Source organism: Rhinolophus ferrumequinum, chromosome 13 (genome assembly GCF_004115265.2).
Source record: "Rhinolophus ferrumequinum isolate MPI-CBG mRhiFer1 chromosome 13, mRhiFer1_v1.p, whole genome shotgun sequence".
In the NCBI taxonomy this organism is placed as follows: Eukaryota; Metazoa; Chordata; class Mammalia; order Chiroptera; family Rhinolophidae; genus Rhinolophus; species Rhinolophus ferrumequinum.
In genome coordinates this window covers 69,821,580-69,840,013 of record NC_046296.1, presented here as the reverse complement: position 1 = coordinate 69,840,013, position 18,434 = coordinate 69,821,580, and the positions used below count along the sequence as shown (strand labels likewise).

General features: G+C 57.0%; 1 protein-coding gene and 1 long non-coding RNA gene across 4 annotated transcripts in view; both read right to left on the bottom strand.

The window, feature by feature from the left end:
- The window catches only part of LOC117033219 (uncharacterized), a 308,771-nt gene extending 307,709 nt beyond the window's left edge, over positions 1-1,062 (bottom strand). Inside the window, exon 1 of the long non-coding RNA XR_004424853.1 lies at positions 813-1,062. This is a non-coding gene — a long non-coding RNA (uncharacterized LOC117033219). The remainder of the gene's footprint in view (positions 1-812) is intronic.
- A 4,463-nt stretch (positions 1,063-5,525) lies between these two features.
- Positions 5,526-18,434, bottom strand: part of EIPR1 (EARP complex and GARP complex interacting protein 1) — a 101,003-nt gene continuing 88,094 nt past the window's right edge. For all 3 annotated transcript variants that reach the window (XM_033125348.1, XM_033125349.1, XM_033125350.1), the window contains 4 exons: positions 12,235-12,371; positions 9,727-9,894; positions 7,975-8,142; positions 5,526-5,746 (listed from right to left, as the gene is read on the bottom strand). In XM_033125348.1, coding sequence (XP_032981239.1) covers positions 5,572-5,746; positions 7,975-8,142; positions 9,727-9,894; positions 12,235-12,371 — 648 coding nt within the window. In that variant the 3' untranslated portion in view covers positions 5,526-5,571. The remainder of the gene's footprint in view (positions 5,747-7,974; positions 8,143-9,726; positions 9,895-12,234; positions 12,372-18,434) is intronic.

The window sequence follows — 18,434 nt, the reverse complement described above, 5'->3', positions numbered from 1 at the left end:
TGAGAAGGGGCCGAACAGGCCGTGCAGGAGTCTGTGGCTCCTGAAGGCCCCCGGGCCGTGGCCCGCTGCCCACAGACCCTTCCTGGGAAGCTAACGATGGCCCCGGGCCAGCTGGAGGGAGGTGCTTGTTATCGTGGACGTCCACGAGGGGCCAGGTCGGGGACTCATTAGCTGGCAGAAAGCAGTGACGCTGGAGAAATGGGTTCAAAGTCACACCCGCCTTACAGAGGACCCCGCCCCACTCAGCCAGGGACAGGCCCCTTTGACCCGTGTGAGGACCCTGAGGTACAAAGAAGCACCTGGGCTCACACGCAGCACCGCTGATGCTGACACTGAGCCGTGAGCCCACCCTCCGCGGCCCGTCAGGACAGCGGACAGCCTCGTCCTCATGCTCTTCAGACAGAGTCACAGATGCCCCAGCACCCTGCCCACCCCCACCCCAATATCCACCCCAGTTAAGGGGCTTGGTAACCTGAAAAGGGCTTATTGGAGGGAGGGAGACACAGGTCAGACCTGCATTTAGCAAGGTCGCTCAGAGCCAAAGATGAAGGATGAGGCGGAGGGGGCGGAGATGGTGGCAGCAGGGGACTGCAGGGTGCTGGGGATGGCACAGATGAGAAGGAGCTGGGCCCTGGGTGTGGGGTGCAGGAGGGGAAGGGTTTCTCAGTGAGACACAGCTCAGGAACAAGAGGAGGCTCCTTAGTGTGCTCAGAGGACGGCCTGAGGGCCTGGGATCAGCCACATCCAGCAGCGAGTGGACACCGGGCCTGGGGCTCACATGGGCACGACGGGGCTCGAAGGCCGAGACTCACCGCCACTGACCGGACTCGAGTCTACACGATGCTCACGCATTCACTCATCTGTTCAGCGCTGTATCTGCCGGGTGCCCGGACAGCAGGGATCCAAAGAAACCAGGTATTTACCCAGAGATGAAAACTTAGGTCCACACGGATACCTGCACACGGTGTTTACGGCAGCTTACTCATAGTCGCCAGAACCTGGAAGCAGCCCAGACATCTTCCATCCAGCAGGTGATGGATACACTGATCCAGGCGGACAGTGGACTGTTATTCACTAAAAAGAAACAATGTGTCAAGTCATGAAAAGACATGGGGGCCCTTACATGGTGCACACGACTAAGTGAAAGGAGCCAGTCTGAACAGGCAATGTACTGTACGATTCCAACTGTATGACTTTCCGGAAAAGGCGAAACTATGGAGACAGTAAAGAGACTGCCAAGGTTTGGGGGCAGGGAGGCACGGGCAGAGCACAGGTCATCTGCGGGCCGGTGAGGCTACTCTGTGTGTCGTGATGACAGATGCACGTCATTATCCATTTGTCCAAACCCACCCAACTCACACCACCCAGTGGACTTGAGGTTATAACACTGTGTCGAAACTGGCTCATCACTTGCAACAAACTAACCACATGAACGGGAGGGTAACCAGGGGGAACAGGAGGGCGGAGCAAACTACAACTGCGCTTCCTGCTCCATTTTTCCATAAACCCCAACCTGCTTAAAAATGTTTTAATGGGCTTTTAAAAAGTTTATTAATTTAAAAAAGGCAGACTTTAAAAAAGTGTATTAGTTTTTTTTAAATGCCAGACACACACACCAAAGCTTGTAAAAAGGGGGGTGGCCCTGGTTCCTGCCCCGGGAGGTGGGCCTCAGGGAAGCAGAAGCGCTGTGCCATGTCACTGCCCCCTGGCACCTCACAGGGGAGGGCGGGTCCCCGCCGTGGTGTGTGGGCCGCAGAGAAACGTGCGCTCCAGGATACAGGCCCCCACATCACGCCCCTGGACAGCCCTGCTCGCAGAGCCAGGCGGGCGGCTCCCCGGCCCCACTTCCTGCACGCTCACGGCCACCTCACTGGCCAAGCACAGGAACTCGTGAAGCCTCAGGAGGAGTGGGTGCCTCCCTGCAGCCATGTCTGCCCCCCAAGCAGGGTGCCCGGGGTCTGGGCCGGCCACTGTTTCCAGGCCCCCGAGGCGGATAAGCCCCGGCTTTCCCCTCAGACACGCAGAGGTACAGGGGGAGCCGCACGCTTGCTAAACGTCAAGCAGGTTCTGGGTGGGTGTGCACGATAGTTCCAAACGCCTGCAGTAGTGTCCTCACCCACCTCGGTGTCCAGCTTGCAAAATAGAAACGGAGCGGCCTGTGGGTTTCAGACAGAGCTCACCTCTACACTGATTCCTGTGCGAAAAAAATCCTGTCCACATTGAGCCCTCCTGCTAAAAAGATGGGCAATTTTAACAGAGATACATGCTAGCGGTCATCCTCGTCACTGACCACACACCCTAAGTCTCAGATGCACGTGAGGCCCAGGTCTAGGCATGGGTCACAGGCCACATGCGGTGCTGCCAGAGAGCCGTGACGGTGCGACCACAGCCTTCAGAGCACACGGCTCGCTTACTCTCGGTGCGCTTATTACAGCTTTGGCCAACAGATGACAAAGTGCTGCTGTGACTCCTGTCCCAGAGCACTGAGTGACCAGGACAGAAGTCTGCTGCCCTGAGGCAGCCCCGTCACACACGGGGCCGCGTGTGGGGCAGTGCTGCTGAGGCTCCAGTGACAGCGACTCCAGCCGCACTGTTCCAGCCCCGCCCAGACACAGCCACTTCCCAGCCCGAGCGCCGTTCTGCCCACGGTGCTGCCCCACAGGACCCACAGGCGGGATCGCCTGCCCCACTAGGTCTGGGGGTGCTGTGCTCCCAGCACCAGAACTGGAACGCAGCAGCCTGTGAAACAAACAGTGCTGCCTCATCACTTACGGGGCGACTGAAGTCAGACTTGGGGCTTGTCCAAGACGCCACCGCCCGCACACCAGTGTCCCTTTGAACCTGGTGTGTTCGTGGGCACAAGGCCCAGCCCCGCACAGACGCCCTTTCCAGGTGCCCCGTTTGCCCCAAAGCTGTGGCGACTCAGCTCCAGGCCTCCACGCCGCCGGGAGTCCTCCGGAACTGCTTCTGCTCTCGAGACAATTGGCCTTGAACGCCCTTGATGGCAGCTGATTACAAGCCTCAAAAGTGTCCCAGTGATTTTCTGAATTAAGCATCAAAGCAGCCCCAACGCCAGGCCCCGCAGGGCGAGCCCCTCAGTTCTGCAGGCCCTGTGCTGACATCTACAAAACAATGTGCACTGAGTCCCAAGGGATGGAACCTGGCAGGGCCAGGACAGGCTGTTCTAAGAACCCGAGGGCAGACGCCCTGGCCGGGGGGCATTCTCGGCAAAGGGCACGTCCCTCACTCGTCCCTCACTCACCAGGCTGGGCCACTGTCTTGCGAGGAGCTGCCAGGCGTGTGCAGGGAGAACCAGGAACTAGTGGCCGTGCCTGATGGTCCATCACTGGTGGTGACAGCCGCCCGAATTATGCAGGAGGAAGGCGGCTGTTAACCCCGTGTGGGCCGGCGACCAGCAGAGGCTCGGGGTGTGGGAGCTGGTTCTCCTCAGGCTTCCGTTCTCGGTCCTGTCTCCTCCACGTGGCCACCCTCTCTGGGGCTAGGGATGCACTGTGTCCCCACAAATGCATGTGTAGAAGCCTAAGCGCCCAGGCGATGGTAGTAGGAGGGGGGCCTCCTGGGAGGGGATGAGGTCCTGAGGCTGCAGCCCCCGTGACAGGACGTGTGACGACATTAGTGTCCGTAGAAGGGCTACCAGGGAGCTGGCTCCCTCTCTCCCCGTGAGGACACAGCCAGGAAGAGGCTCTCACCAGGGCCCAGCGCTGCTGGCACCGGGATCTGGACTGCTGGCACCAGTCTGACCCGCGTGTCGTTCACGCCGCCCCGTCTATGGTCCTTGTCACAGCCGCCGAGCTGCCAAAGGCACAGAAGGCTCATCCTGTGCGTCCCAGCCCCCTGGGTGCTGACGCGAGCACAGGGTCCCTGGGCCCTCCCTGTCCAGCTGCCTCCCGCTGTCCCCACCGGAGGCCTCGCGGCAGCACAAACGCACTGTCCCTGCAACTGAATGAACAGTCCCCGCCCTCCACCGCGGGCAGCAACAGCCCCCAATCAGACCCCTCTCTGCAGCACCCTGTCCAGTCCCGTGAGAACCCCCCGCTCATCGCTCAGGCCGGCGCCTGCTCGCGGCCTTTCCAAGGCGAGTCCTGCGTCGTCCCTTCTCTGCGTCCTGTCGCTGCCGCTCTCCCCTCCCTCACTGGTTCACAGGCGGGGCAGCAGGACTGGAGGAGCTTCTGAACCAGGAGTGGCCGCGCCTCCCCCACTCTCCGCCTGCCCTCTCTGCCTCTAGGCCCCCACTCTGCCCCACAACCTCTCACCCCTGAAAAAATTAAACAAAACCCAGGATGTGCCATAGAAAACAGCACACAGACACCCCAGGGAAGACAGCCGGCTCCGGCCGTTCAGAATGAGTCATGTTTTAGACCAGGGGTGTCCAAACTGCGGCTCGTGGGCCAACTGTGGCCCGCAATCCATTGTTAATTGGCCCGCAGCAAATTCCAAAAATATATTTAGTTGACTTAAATAAACCAGGTGAGGCAATACGTCCTTCACCTCGAGTGAGTGGCCCGGCTGTGTGTGTATTTTACCGCATGTGGCCCTTGATAAAAAACGCTGAAAAAAGTTTGGACACCCCTGTTTTAGACTGAAGCCTGTCTTAGAAGAACCAAACCTGAGCTCCATCTGGGCATGAGGGCAACTCCAGCCTCTCCCTGTCATTACAGAGCAGGAAACCAGTATCCCATTGGGGACACGGCTCCTGCAGGGGCCCCTGGCTGGTGGAGGCCACACAGAACCAGAGCCCAGAGCCCAGTGCCCACGGTGCGCCCAGAATGGACGTGTGGGCCCCCAGGAGGAGTGACGGGCAAGAGGCTGCATGGCCTGTGCTTTAGGGTCACCCATGGGTGGGGAATGATGTAATGACGCGGGATTTCAACAGGTAAGAGTGCTGGGTGACCCAGGAGAACAAGCGTGACTGAAGGTGACAAGGAGCCACATCTCTAATGCCATCGGCAGAATTCAAGGGGGACCCAGGACAGAAGGGCACGTAGGGATGGGGGTGCAGAGGCGGACAGGAGACACTTGGTCACTCACACGGGCAGGGCTGTGGAGCTCGCGGGCCCAGACGCCAGGGCCCCAGCCCGGGTGGGTCACGCCCAGGTGCAGCCCCGCAAGCTGCTCAGCCCTGCCCCCCGGCCTTCCTCCCGGCCGGGACAGAGAAAACGAACAGAGACCAGGCAACGAGGCCGTCGGGGGAAGAGGCCCCGGAAGAATGAGCCGGAGCCCGAGCAGCGTGAAGGCCTTGCTCATTTATTTCATTTTTAATCTCAACAGACTGATGACATTATGGAAACAAAGGTTGTTTTAAGTGAAACCCCAGAATCCCTAAAGGAGAGAGAGAGAACGATGACGGCAGACACGCTCGTGGGACAGCGGACCGCAGCCCCAGCACGGCTTGTAGGACGAGGGGACCTGATGAGGGGACAGCAGAGCCGCTGGCAGAGGCGCCCTGTATATACGAATGCTCACGTTAGTGGGAGACGACGCCGGTTCTCCCCGAGAAAGAGCAGACGAGCGCGCTCCCAGCAGGCGCCAGCGCCGCGTGCGTGGGGACGGTCAGAGCAGTATGTGGTACTTGAGTGCCCGGGGCACCCTGTTGATGACGAGCCTCCCGTCGTAGCTCAGGGAGGCAAACAGCCAGGGGTCGGCCGAGGACCAGTCCACGGCGTACACACTGTCCTCGTGCTCCTCGTACGTGGCGATGACGCTGTCCTGCGGGGGCTCCTGACTCCTGCAAGGAGCAGACACACGTGTGAGTGAGGTGGGGAGGGCGCCTGCCCGGCCGGTGGTAGCGAGGCTGGCTCTGCTCACGTGCATGACGGGAAGAACCACAGGAGCCTCAGCTGGCCCAGGGACACAGGCCCTCACCACGGCCAGGAGCAGCTCACGGGAACCGGGCTGTGACCTCAGGCTCTGGACCGGCACACGCTGGGGATGACCCGCGAGGGGCCTCCTGGGTTCAGGGAGAAGCTGGGGAAACGTTCACAGGGCACAAAAAGAAGGGCACGAACAAGGACGAGAAGCCCTGCCTGGGGCACCTTGGGGACTGCCCAGCCCAGCTCTTCAGTGGAGGAACTGGACGGGAACCAGCCACTGGGCCCAGTCCTGGGCTGTGCCCGTTCAGGACGCTGCCCCACGTCACCCCCCTTACACTTGCATTACAGCTCTCCTCTGGGAAACACGCCCAGGAGACACCCAGATGCTGACACCCCACATGGACGCGCACAGAGAGGGCCTCGCTGCCAGCACTGACGGATGTCGCAGGCTTCCCATTCTGAGGCCGACGCTGAAACCCGCCCCCAGGGCAGGGACCACGGCTCAACCTGGCACTGACTTCTTTGGCACTTTTCCTTCCATTTCACAGAATATTCTAGTGCTCTCAGTGCTGCTGGGCTCTTGGTGGGAAGACACTGCTTCTCCCCGAGACACAGCCGCCCTCGCATCCTGCCCTGGACCCCGCTTGGTGTCCCACTGAGCCCTCAACACACAGCCACGCCCAGCTTCCACAAGCGGGCCTGCCGGCGGTCACAAACACCACCACGGACGCGTCCCTGACTCTCCTGAGTCTCATCAGTGTGGACAGAGCACAGGCCAGGACTGCAGGGCAGGATGGGGACAGCAAGCGCTGGTGTCAGAGCTCCTGGCAGGACTGCCAGCCACACACACGCCTGCACTCCACAGTGCTTCTCCGAAGCCACCGTGAGGACAGCAGGATGCCCATGCGGTCCACAGGTGGCAGCTCAGGGGCCGACAGACAGGGGGCATGGCCTCCTGTGTGGCCGTGAGCAGAGCGGACAGAGGGGACGTAAAGAGCCCGAGATCCTGCTGTGTGAAAGAAATCACGAGACTGAAACCACGGCAACTGTGTTTCTACGTGTTTGAACAGAAAAACGACTGAGTCAAGAGACAGATCAGAGGTCACCACTGGCAACAGCCACCGACACAGTGGTGTCCCCCAGTCATGCTCAGCTAAGGGCCGGCCGGCAGGTGGCGGAAGAACTCGGATAGCAGACGGTGTATAGAGTCTCAAAACAGAACGACAAACCCCACTGGGTTTCGGGGCTCAAGCTTCAACTCAAGTGGGACTTATTCCTGAACCTTCCGCCTCTGGCATCGGCAGCCGTGACTTCCTCACTCACAGCAGAGGAAGTAGCTGCCTACGTGGAATGAACCCACGCCAGAAGCAAGAGGCGTCTCCCTTTCAATTCGCTGGCTGACAAAGTCACACTTTCGTGCTTCTGTATCCAGCAGAGAAGCCACAGCCTGACAGGGACGGGCGTCCCCACTCCACACTGACCAGGACCAGAAGTGTGACCAGCATGCGCCCCGAACCCCCAGGACCCCACGTATCTCAGGGGCCTGAGCCACGATTTGAAGAGACAGCCCCTGGGCAGATGCATTTAGGACTGGAAAACAGCGAGTAGGAAAGGGTTTGAGGAGATACATAAGCAAGGTGGTGTGACCGTGAACACACACCAGTGTCACCAAGTTTCGCAGTGTCTCGGGGCAAAGGATGCAGGAGACCCCACCTGAGCCGGGGGCAGAGGGCTGCCTGCGGGCCCCACGCTGTCCCCGCCGCTGAGGGCAAACAGCCACAACTCTGCCTCGCACACGCCAATCACGACGGCAAGAAAGGGCACCGATGACCATGTCCCTCTCACAGGGACCGTGATAATGATCCATGAACGCTGCTGCTCATGTCATTGAAGTGTCCATCTAAAGACTAGCGACAGTCTTTAAGATCTTATGTAAGAAAACAAACACAGCGACACAGACATGCGTCTCAGAGTCCAGACAGAAGGCGCCAGCCCGACCCCGCGCACGGCGGTCCTGCACGCTGACCACTGCACAGCAGGACCTGGGCCCACAGTGGGGGTCCCCCCGTAACGCCGACACGAGCTGTCCAGGCCCAGAGCCACTGGTGAGAAAGGAAGCGCCCAGCCCACCAGGAGCTCTCACTTCTCCTCTGGGCGGCGCTCCTCCTGGTCACTTAGGTCGTCGTCGTCCACCAGATGGCCGAAGGGCTCCGAGGAGATGGACACCATGTTGGACAGGATGACCCTGCTGTCGCTGCTGCCCGTGAGGACGAGCTGGTCGTGCGAGTGGTTGTAGCGGACGTTCCACACCCTGGGAGGAAGGAGACGATGCTGACAACACTGGGACCTTCCTGGGCAGAGAGGCGGGGGTGCACCCGGCAGCCCATCCCACTGCACAGCCTGAAGCTGGGGGGACGCTCATCGGGGTCCTCGGAAACCTGCTCTGAAACCCCAGTGGACCGGCAGAGACCCAGGGGTGGCACGAGCCTCAGAGGGGCAGGACAACTGACACTGCAGGAGGCTTCCCAAAACCCTCAACACAGGCCTAGAGATGACCTGTGGCTCGAAGCCAAACCCAGGGCACCTGCCCATGAGCAGCCGCCGTGGGTGCAAGGTGACCTGTCACACGCCCTGTCACCAGGCCCAGGATGCTTGCAGTGCTGAGTGGCCGCCATGCGGGGCGCCTGCTGGCCCGAGGGCAGCGGGAGTGCCTGACAGCCCACACAGAGGCCAGGAGGACAGGCGTTTCTGCTCGGACAGCAGTAATTACGGCCACTCACTGAATTTGATGAAACTGCACCGAGAGCCCTGGGTTTTGACATTTTCTGATTGCAGAGGCAATATAGCGTCTGGTAAGTAATTCAGAGAATTCAGAGGCACAGCCCATAGAGACTCAACTCTCCTGTGACATGTCCCCGGCCTAAGCGAGGGCTCCCGAGGGTAGTGTATCTCTTACTCTTCTAGACGTTTCCTCTGCGGGCACACAAACGTGTGCACACATGCACACTCACGCACCAGCGGACACGCTTTATTTGAATAAAAACTGGCTCCTACTGCACAGTCGTCTCCAGTCTCATCCCTCTCACTTACTGAGCACCATCACCCCCCTGCGTTATACGTTCAAACAGCGTTTCAGGAGGCGGAGCGACTGGCTCTGTCCTGTCGCACAACAGCCCCGCCCCACCCCTTTCACAGCATGGGCGTCACCCACCGACCTCAGCTCCCCCTGCTGGTGGCACTCGGCCCGCGCCCCGGCTCCCCGCCCTTCAGCTCCCCCTGCTGGTGGCATTCAGCCCGCCCCCTGGCTCCATGCCCTTCAGCTCCCCCTGCTGGTGGCATTCAGCCCGCCCCCTGGCTCCATGCCCTTCAGCTCCCCCTGCTGGTGGCACTCGGCCCGCGCCCCAGCTCCCCGCCCTTCAGCTCCCCCTGCTGGTGGCATTCAGCCCGCCCCCTGGCTTCACGCCCTTCAGCTCCCCCTGCTGGTGGCACTCGGCCCGCGCCCCAGCTCCCCGCCCTTCAGCTCCCCCTGCTGGTGGCATTCAGCCCGCCCCCTGGCTCCACGCCCTTCAGCTCCCCCTGCTGGTGGCACTCGGCCCATCCCGGCTCCACGCCCTTCCCCGACAACGCCAGGAGCATCTGTGCACATTTATTCTCACATGTTTGAACCTGCACTATTTCAAGAGAAGACAGAATCTAATGCTTTTCTTCCTTTCCTACAGTTATAAATCACGAACATTCAGATTTGGAATTGGTGTTTCTTTGGAAAAACTAAAGCTGGGTTGATTGACTGATTCCCAGCAGGACAAGTGAAGCCGGTTTGTACCTTTCCAAGTGGCAAAGTAATTAGTGAAATACATCCCACAGCCCCTCCCCGAGCCGCACACAGAATCGCTACCAGTGGGAATGCTCCTCCAGGGTCTTCACGGGCTCCGTGACATTGCGCGTGTCCCAGAACTTCACCTTGCAGTCGTCCCCACAGCTGGCCAGGTAGTACTGCTTGTTGGGGTTGAAGTCCAGGTCGCGCACCAGCTGCCCGTGGGCGTTCTCAATGCAGTAGGTCTGGCTGCGGAAGACAGCAAAGGGGGAGGGAGTTACGGCAGCCTGCCCTGCAGGCGCATTGGGCGCCCAGCCCCGCTGAGTCCCCGCGGAACCCAGCCTGGCGCCCACTCGGTGCCTCTCTCCCAGTGGTGACACAGGCTGCGGCTTCTCCAGCAGCACATCTGTGACCCTCGCAAGCTGTGGGGCTGACAAGGTCCCTGGAAAATGAGAGTGGGCCAGGGGGACTGCCATGGAGGAGCAGAGACAGGCTTTCGGTTGGGACACCGGACAAGCTTATGGGATGGTGCGGTGAGAAAAGGAAAGAATAAAGGACGGATGGGGCGGCAGGATGTACTGTTGTTGGTGCTGGGAGAGAGGGAAACGCGAAAGCATGCTGGGAAAGCAACAAAAACAGAAAGGGGCTAGCACCTGCTACGGTCGGCTTGTCAGCCATCCACTCATGCCACCTCGGGATGCCTCTGCCGGTGCAGTGCAACCCACCTGTCCCACACACGGGAAACGAGGGCAGGGACGTGCATCTGCACACACACATGGCACACACGTGCACACACACACATGGCACATGTGCACACACAGCACACACACAAGCTTAACCAAAGCCCTGGCTCCCACCGCTCCAGGCTGCCCCTCACAGGATCTGAAATCAGACGTTTCCATCTGTCACATCCCTCCAGTGTCACGAGCCCAAAGCGGCGGGAAAGGCTACAACAAAAGGCCTGCACCCAGTCAGGATGCAGCGAGGCCCACTCTGCCGGGCACGCAGCCCAAACCTGCCCTCAGGTCCTTCCTGTCCGACTGCCCACTCCACTTCCACCCTCCCTCAACCACTTGGCTTCCTCAGTCTCCCTGGCTTCTGCGGGCACGGTGGCCACCAGGCAGCCCCGCCCCTTGTCAGTATCCTCCGCGCATCTGAAGACCATCATGGAGGCCTTCACGTCTCTCTGCTCTCCAGGGAAGACAAACTCAGTTCCTTTCGTCTGTTCCCCATGCTGCACTTTCTGGGCCTAAAGCTTTTCAATCTTGCACCAGTTTTTATATCCTCCACCTTTCCAACACACTCATAGTTTTTCCTAAAATAGATACCTCTAACCTTAAGATCTTCTAGGTGGAACAGGCAGACGTATAAAATTAAAAATCTAGATCCAGAGTGGCCAGTCACACGTGCTGAGTATTCACTAGGGGTTTACTGCATGCTCTGGTGGCATCAATTTTAATACCAAAGCACAATACATTCTAGAACAAATACTAAAAGCACCCTCGCTCAATAAACACCAAAGCTATTTGCAGGAGAAGTGACGCTCAGTGACAGGAGTCACATGTCCCCTTAGCTTCTCATCGTCCCAAAGAGACGACACAGCAAAGGCGGGAACTGCAGGATGTCGCCCCTAAAGCCCCTCTGTCATGTTTATTTGAGGGACGGTAATGTCAGTCTTTGAGTTTCTTGCTTTTAGACACTGAAATTCCTCACAGTCTTTAAAGAACGGTGAGAACGGGGCAAGGTGGCCACAGGACCTGGGGGCTGGATGTGTCAGGAAGGTCTTGGTTGGAGTCCTGGCTCTCCGCTTCCGGTTAGGAGCGGACAGCCCTTTGCACAGACACACACAGCCTGGATGTGGCGGCTGATTATTTATTAGCCCCAAGTCTTCAGAGGGGCTGCCAAACTAAATTTAAAGTTGTGCCCCCACCCTTGAAGGCGACACAAGATATTTCGTGACGCCGTCTTTGCAGCTTAGTGATAAATCATGGTGAGCTGAGGGGATAAACTGCCTCTTACAAAGGCTGCATGGGCTCCCGTTGCCATGACAACGGACGTGCACACCATCACTCTGGTGCCTACCGGACCACACCTGGAACAGAAAACCGCTCCTACTTGTTCCATTAGCACTGCTGGCTGCTGCATATAATGGCTGACATGATAAACTCTCACCCAATAGGTGTGTATCTGGCAGGCACAGAAATGGTCGCAGACAGCTCCACAAACTCAACCAGGGGACGGCGACTGTCAGCTTGGGCTGCTGATCACGGAGCCCGAGAGTCGGCGGTCCCCAGGTCACCCGTGAACTCTTACAAAAGCCTGATCTTCATTTCATTACCAAGTGCCACGGCTGAAGGGCACCCCCCGTGGCGCATCAGAAGGCCAGACGCGCGATGACGGTCCACAGCATGGATACGCCACCTCACACCAGGGAGGAGAAACAAAAGGAGATGAATTCCTCCGAAGACGAGATGGAGAGATGAGCACGTGGCCCCAGCACACATGACTGATTCGCCCCTCGTCAGGGAACAGGGGCCGAGCGAGGATCAAGTGACCGGGCACGTACCTGGGCTCACGCCCGCCACTGACCTCATGCTGCGCGTGTCCCACCCACGGACAGCGGTGTCATTTGCTGTGGCCACCTGGGTGCAGTTGTGATGTGGGCTCCACCGTCCTGAGGTGAACTTCAGCTGTCCCTTCCCTTCCAGTGACGCCGAGCTGGCCAGCTTTCAGAGCAAGAAAAGAAATGTGAACTCTTCAGAAAACGTAAGACAATATCCTACAAGCACTGGAAATTATTGAAAATAATTACTGAAAATAATTAGGAAGCGCTTTGTTTTCTTCCCTTAAAAAGCAAGACTGTTTGACCTTTATTAGAAAAACCTGTGAAACTGAGCACAGCAAAAACTAGAAAGCATATTAGTGGACCCTCTATTAAACAGGACTTGCAAGGGTGTCATTAGAGGTAATCTGCTCGAACTTGAAGGAATACGAAATAACAAAGGCATCTGGCAGCCCCCACACACAGACACAAAGCAAGTGGGGTCCACTGGGCCAGCTGAAGACACAGGACCACACCAGGGCCCAATCAGACGTGTTCTCGGTATGCACCCCACCCCTCTGTCTTTAGGGTCCCTAAAGCCTTTACAGAGAGGTTAATTAAACCTCAGTAGGTAATGACAAGACCTCGCGAGACATGCTGGGAGTGTGTCTGGGCAGAAACCCCGACCTGCAGTTGGAGGGGCCGCGGCTGGAGTGTCTGGGGAAGACTTCCCTCCTGACCTGCCTGGGATTTTGTGCACAGAGACACATCACACTGGCTACATCGTTTCTTCATTTTGGGGGTGGGGCATCTATCTCCACAGTGACTTCCAAAGGCAGGCAGAGTGCTGCGGCCCACGTCTGCGGCACTTGGCGCACTCTGCCACACGTTCCCCAGGGCACACAAGCCCCACTGTCACTTCATACTTTAACTTGAACACAGGTCTCACTCCTTGGAGCCCTCTGAGAGGGGAGGTGGAGGCAGGCCCCCACAGCTGTGGAAAGAAGCCTGTGGGAGGTTGAAAGCTGTCACTGGAGGCGGTGCTTGTCCCCTATGCCACGGCCCCATCTCAGTGCTTCATTGGGGGCCCACGTAGCAGGGGGCAACGAGACTGCCCAGACTCAAGATGGACAAGCCTGGGAAGCCCCATGGAGTGAGCAGTCAGTGCAAGGGGATTCAACTAGAAACCTGGGGAGAAAAACACCCCATTTCCTCTTCAGGAAGGAAGGTTAAGAAATACAATAGTGGTGACATTTTTAAAAACAACATCTCAAAGTGAATCTCTTTTATTCTAATAACCACTGCAGAGAGGTCACCTACCCAGGACACACTGACCAGCCCATCAAAAAAAGCACTTCACCCCTTCTTTCAATTTATCGCAGAAAATCTTTCTCCAAACCAGTTCGTTTTCCTGCCTTGCTGACTCAGCACGCTGTGCTGACGAAGGGCCTCTGGCCTCGGCCCCCCACAGCCCAGCCTACGCCCCAGCCTGCACGTTCCCCTCACAGGGCTGAGGGCCTGAGGTCACGGGAGGGAGGATGACGGGTCTGGGCAGAGGGGAGGCGGCACCCCCTGCACGGCTGACAACGTGACTGCCGTCTCCAAGGAAGCTGCTGGCCGGCGCCCGGGGTTGCTGTGGCAGAGCAGTCCATACTGGCACTCCCCGAGCCACCAAGCTGACACTGCTACACATGCCTTCTCAGGTTTCTGGGGAGCCTTCCACGTGCCCCCCAGGTCCTCTGGGCCTAGCCCCCTGACCACCCAACCACCTTGCCTTCTTCCCCACAAGAAGTCAGAACCCATGTCCTTGGAGGCTGGGGCGCGTGTTTGTGACACCTCAGTTCAAATACCTGTTCCGTCATTACCTCGACCACGTGTGACTTACTAAACCTCTGTCATAGAAAGATAAAGGGGGACTGTTCCACACAAACAATACGCATTGCATTCTTCTTTGTAGGCACACAGTTCTGGGTGAGGCGGTGACAGAGCACGAGACAGAAGAGCCACTGCAATGCAAAGTAGAAGGATGTGCAGCCGGGTGTCTGGGACACACAGGGTCCTATGCAAACTGCTGGAGGACAGAAGCAGCACCGCAGAGACGGCCTGGCTGTGCCTAGAACACGGAAAGGCGAGGGGGGCCCTAGGACAGAGGCTCAGAGCCGGGGTGGAAACCAGAACAGAGCAACACGTTTGGAGAACAGCAGAGCCCACGACGGCACGCTAAGCAGGAACGCCGGTTGTGGCCACGAGCGCCTGGCCCAGCCCCCAACCTCACAGACGGGAACTCAGACCGCAGAGGGCAGGTGACTCCATGTCACTCTGCTGCCTCTGCCCCTCCACTCACTCTAACGCATGACCAGCCAAGGCGTCGAGAACCCCACACCCACAGGGGCAGAGGCATCTGCAGGGTAAATTGTAATGACAACCTGGAAGACACGCACCGTCAGTGCTGAGGGCTTCCTCAGCAGCCGCGCGCTGTGAGTTTTAAGGTTAATCAATTGTGGTTTTTAGTGTCTTGGTGACACGGAGACAGAACTCAGCAAGAGCTCCAGAGGGTGCGGTGACATGGTAATGTTTTTCAGCCTGAAAGAGAAATATTCAGTGCTTCCCAGGCAGAAGGAATGATGAAAGGCACCCCACAACCCTCTGAAGAGACGGAACTAATGCCAGATGGGAACAAAAGAACACACCTTCTAATGAGCAAAATGCAGCCACTCCACCGCATGAGTGGTACACGGCACATTCAGGAAGGATCTCGGCATAAGATTCCGGAGACCAGCCCTGGTGGAGGGATGCAGCTGGAGAGCGCAGCACCCAGCACACGACAGCCTGAAAATGCACGTGCTGACCAGCATCCAGGACAACAGGGACCCGCTGAGAACACGCACCTTCCCTTCTTGGGAGAAGAACATCCACCACCCATCCACGTATCCACCCATCCTCCCACCCATCCATCCAACCAACCACCCTCCCTCCCATCCACCCGCCCATCCTCTCACCCACTCATCCATCCATCCTCCACCCTTCCATCCATCCACCATCCATCCATCCATTCATCCACCATCCACCCAACCATCCATCCATCATCCAACCATCCATCCATCCACCCACCCACCCATCCATCCACCCATCCATCCATTCATCCACCCATCCATCCATCCACTATGCATCCATCCACTATACATCCATCCACTATACATCCATCCACGTATCCACCCATCCTCCCACCCATCCATCCAACCAACCACCCTCCCTCCCATCCACCCACCCATCCTCTCACCCACTCATCCATCCATCTTCCACCCTTCCATCCATCCACCATCCATCCACCATCCATCCATCCATTCATCCACCATCCACCCAACCATCCATCCATCATCCAACCATCCATCCATCCACCCACCCACCCATCCATCCATTCATCCACCCATCCATCCATCCACCATCCATCCATCCACTATACATCCATCCACTATACATCCATCCACGTATCCACCCATCCTCCCACCCATCCATCCAACCAACCACCCTCCCTCCCATCCACCCACCCATCCTCTCACCCACTCATCCATCCATCTTCCACCCTTCCATCCATCCACCATCCATCCACCATCCATCCATCCATTCATCCACCATCCACCCAACCATCCATCCATCATCCAACCATCCATCCATCCACCCACCCACCCATCCATCCATTCATCCACCCATCCATCCATCCACCATCCATCCATCCACTATACATCCATCCACTATCCATCCATCCACTATACATCCATCCACTATCCATCCATCCACCACCCATCCATCATCATCTATCCATCTATCCACCCTCCCATCCATCCATCCATCCACCCACCCACCCATCCACCATCTGTCATCCACCCATCCATCATCCATCCATCCATCCATCCATCCATCCATCCATCCACCACCCATCCATCATCATCTATCCATCTGTCCACCCTCCCATCCATCCATCCACCCTCCCATCCATCCATCCACTATCCATCCATCCACTATCCATCCATCCACTATCCATCCATCCATCCATCCACCATCCACCCAACCATCCATCCATCATCCAACCATCCATCCATCCACTCACCCACCCACCCATCCACCATCCATCATCCATCCATCCATCCACCCACCCACCCATCCATCCATCCACTATCCATCCATCCACTATCCATCCATTCATCCATCCATTCATCCATCATCCATCCATCCACCCACCCACCCACCCACCCATCCACCCACCATCCATCATCCAACCATCCATCCATCCACTATCCATCCATCCATCCATCCATCCATCCATCCATCCATCCACTATCCATCCATCCACTATCCATCCATCCACTATCCATCCATCCATCCATCCATCCACTATCCATCCATCTACTATCCATCCATCCACTATCCATCCATCCATCCATCCATCCACTATCCATCCATCCACTATCCATCCATCCATCTATCCACCATCCACCCAACCATCCATCCATCATCCATCCATCCATCATCCACCCTCACATCCTTCATCCAACCATCCATCCATCCATCCATCCACCACTCATCCATCCATCATCCACCCTCACATCCTTCATCCAACCATCCATCCATCCATCCATCCACCACTCATCCATCCCTCCATCTACCCATCCAGCCACCATCCACCCATCCATCCATCCATCCATCCATCCCTCCACCCATCGACCCACGCACCCAGCCAACAGACATATGTTAACTGCTTGCCATACCCTACACTATGGGGGATGTTGTCCTCACATAATGTCACTGTTAAACTGTCCTACTTTATAGATGTGGAAAATGGTCCCTACTTTACACATGTGAACACTGAGGCTTGCACGGCCAAGCAGCTTGCCCGAGGTCACACCGCCAATGACCGGCAGAAACAGGACTTGATTCTGAAGCTCAGAATGCTGCCTCAGTGTCTCCCTCCCATGTGGCATGCCCTTGGTACTCGCTTCGCCTTGCCCACTGTCCCATGTCTACCCCAGCCTATTCCAGCAAAAACTGAAAATTTTAATTAAAGGCATCATCTATGCACTACAAACTCCACAGCTGGATAAACAGTTACCAAAAGGCAGAGGCCACATCTCTGTTTTCCCAGCTCCTGTCACGCGTCCCACTTTACACAGCCCCTGGCCACGGCAGCCATCGGCGCTGGTGCCCACGGGGAGTGCCCAGCAGACTCCCATCCCCACCCCCGTGCCCGCCCCCAGGCTTAGCAGCTGCTTTTTCTTAAATAGGCCTGGTTTTTTAAAATGTACTATTTACTCTCAATTGCCAGAAAGGAGTCTTTTGAGAGCTTGGGAAACAAGCATTCACTTGCTACACTCCAACCCAGAGGCCATTTTGTATTTAATGATTTTTTTCCCAAGATCTAACTAGATCGTTAAAAAACACTAGTTGTCTTCAATATTTACAAAATCAAAAGATATATATGTAGCTGTTATGCCATGTTATTAGGATATGCAACTTAGTAAATTACTAAATTCAGTATTTTCTTAAAGATCAAGGCTTTTTAAAAAAATAAATGTCCTATAACATAAATTCAAATGACTGTGGTCTAAAAACCACGGCTTTCAAGGTTCTACTGATTTTAATGATGCAGCCAATGCTGAAAATATTCTGGAATGTCTCTTTATGAGTTTCACAAGAAAACCAGTTTTCATAGGGTTTTGACATGATTTCCACCAACCAGCTTTACAAAATTTGGTTAACGATCTTATTCACTAGATTTTGCTCCAAATAACTTTTGGCTATTTCCAAAAATCAAAGCTGCCCTCACAGGCTGAAATGTTACTGATCATTCAAGATACTCGCATGCTAAGCTGCAGGTCCGGGCCGGGGGGTGGGGGGCACGGTGACAGGAGGCCTCAATGGGGAGGTGGGATGGAAGCAGGCCTGTCACTCAGGCCCTGTCCCCTCAGAAGCCCCTGGCACACATGACCCCAGTCTGTGTCCTTCTTTAAAGGGATTGCTCTAAAATTGGTGAGGGGACAGTTTGTTGGAATATTTCATGAGCTCGTGTGCCATTTGTGCGAGGCCCCTCGCAGGGGTCCTGGGGACCCAGGTAAAACCCCGTGTCCTCTCAGCATGGCCACCAGCACCGATGCACAGACAGGCCCGACCCACACTGACCTGGCATTTAGAGTTCCAGGGCCTTTCTCCAGAATTAGTGCCACAGACCTTCAGATACCACACGGCGGGGGAA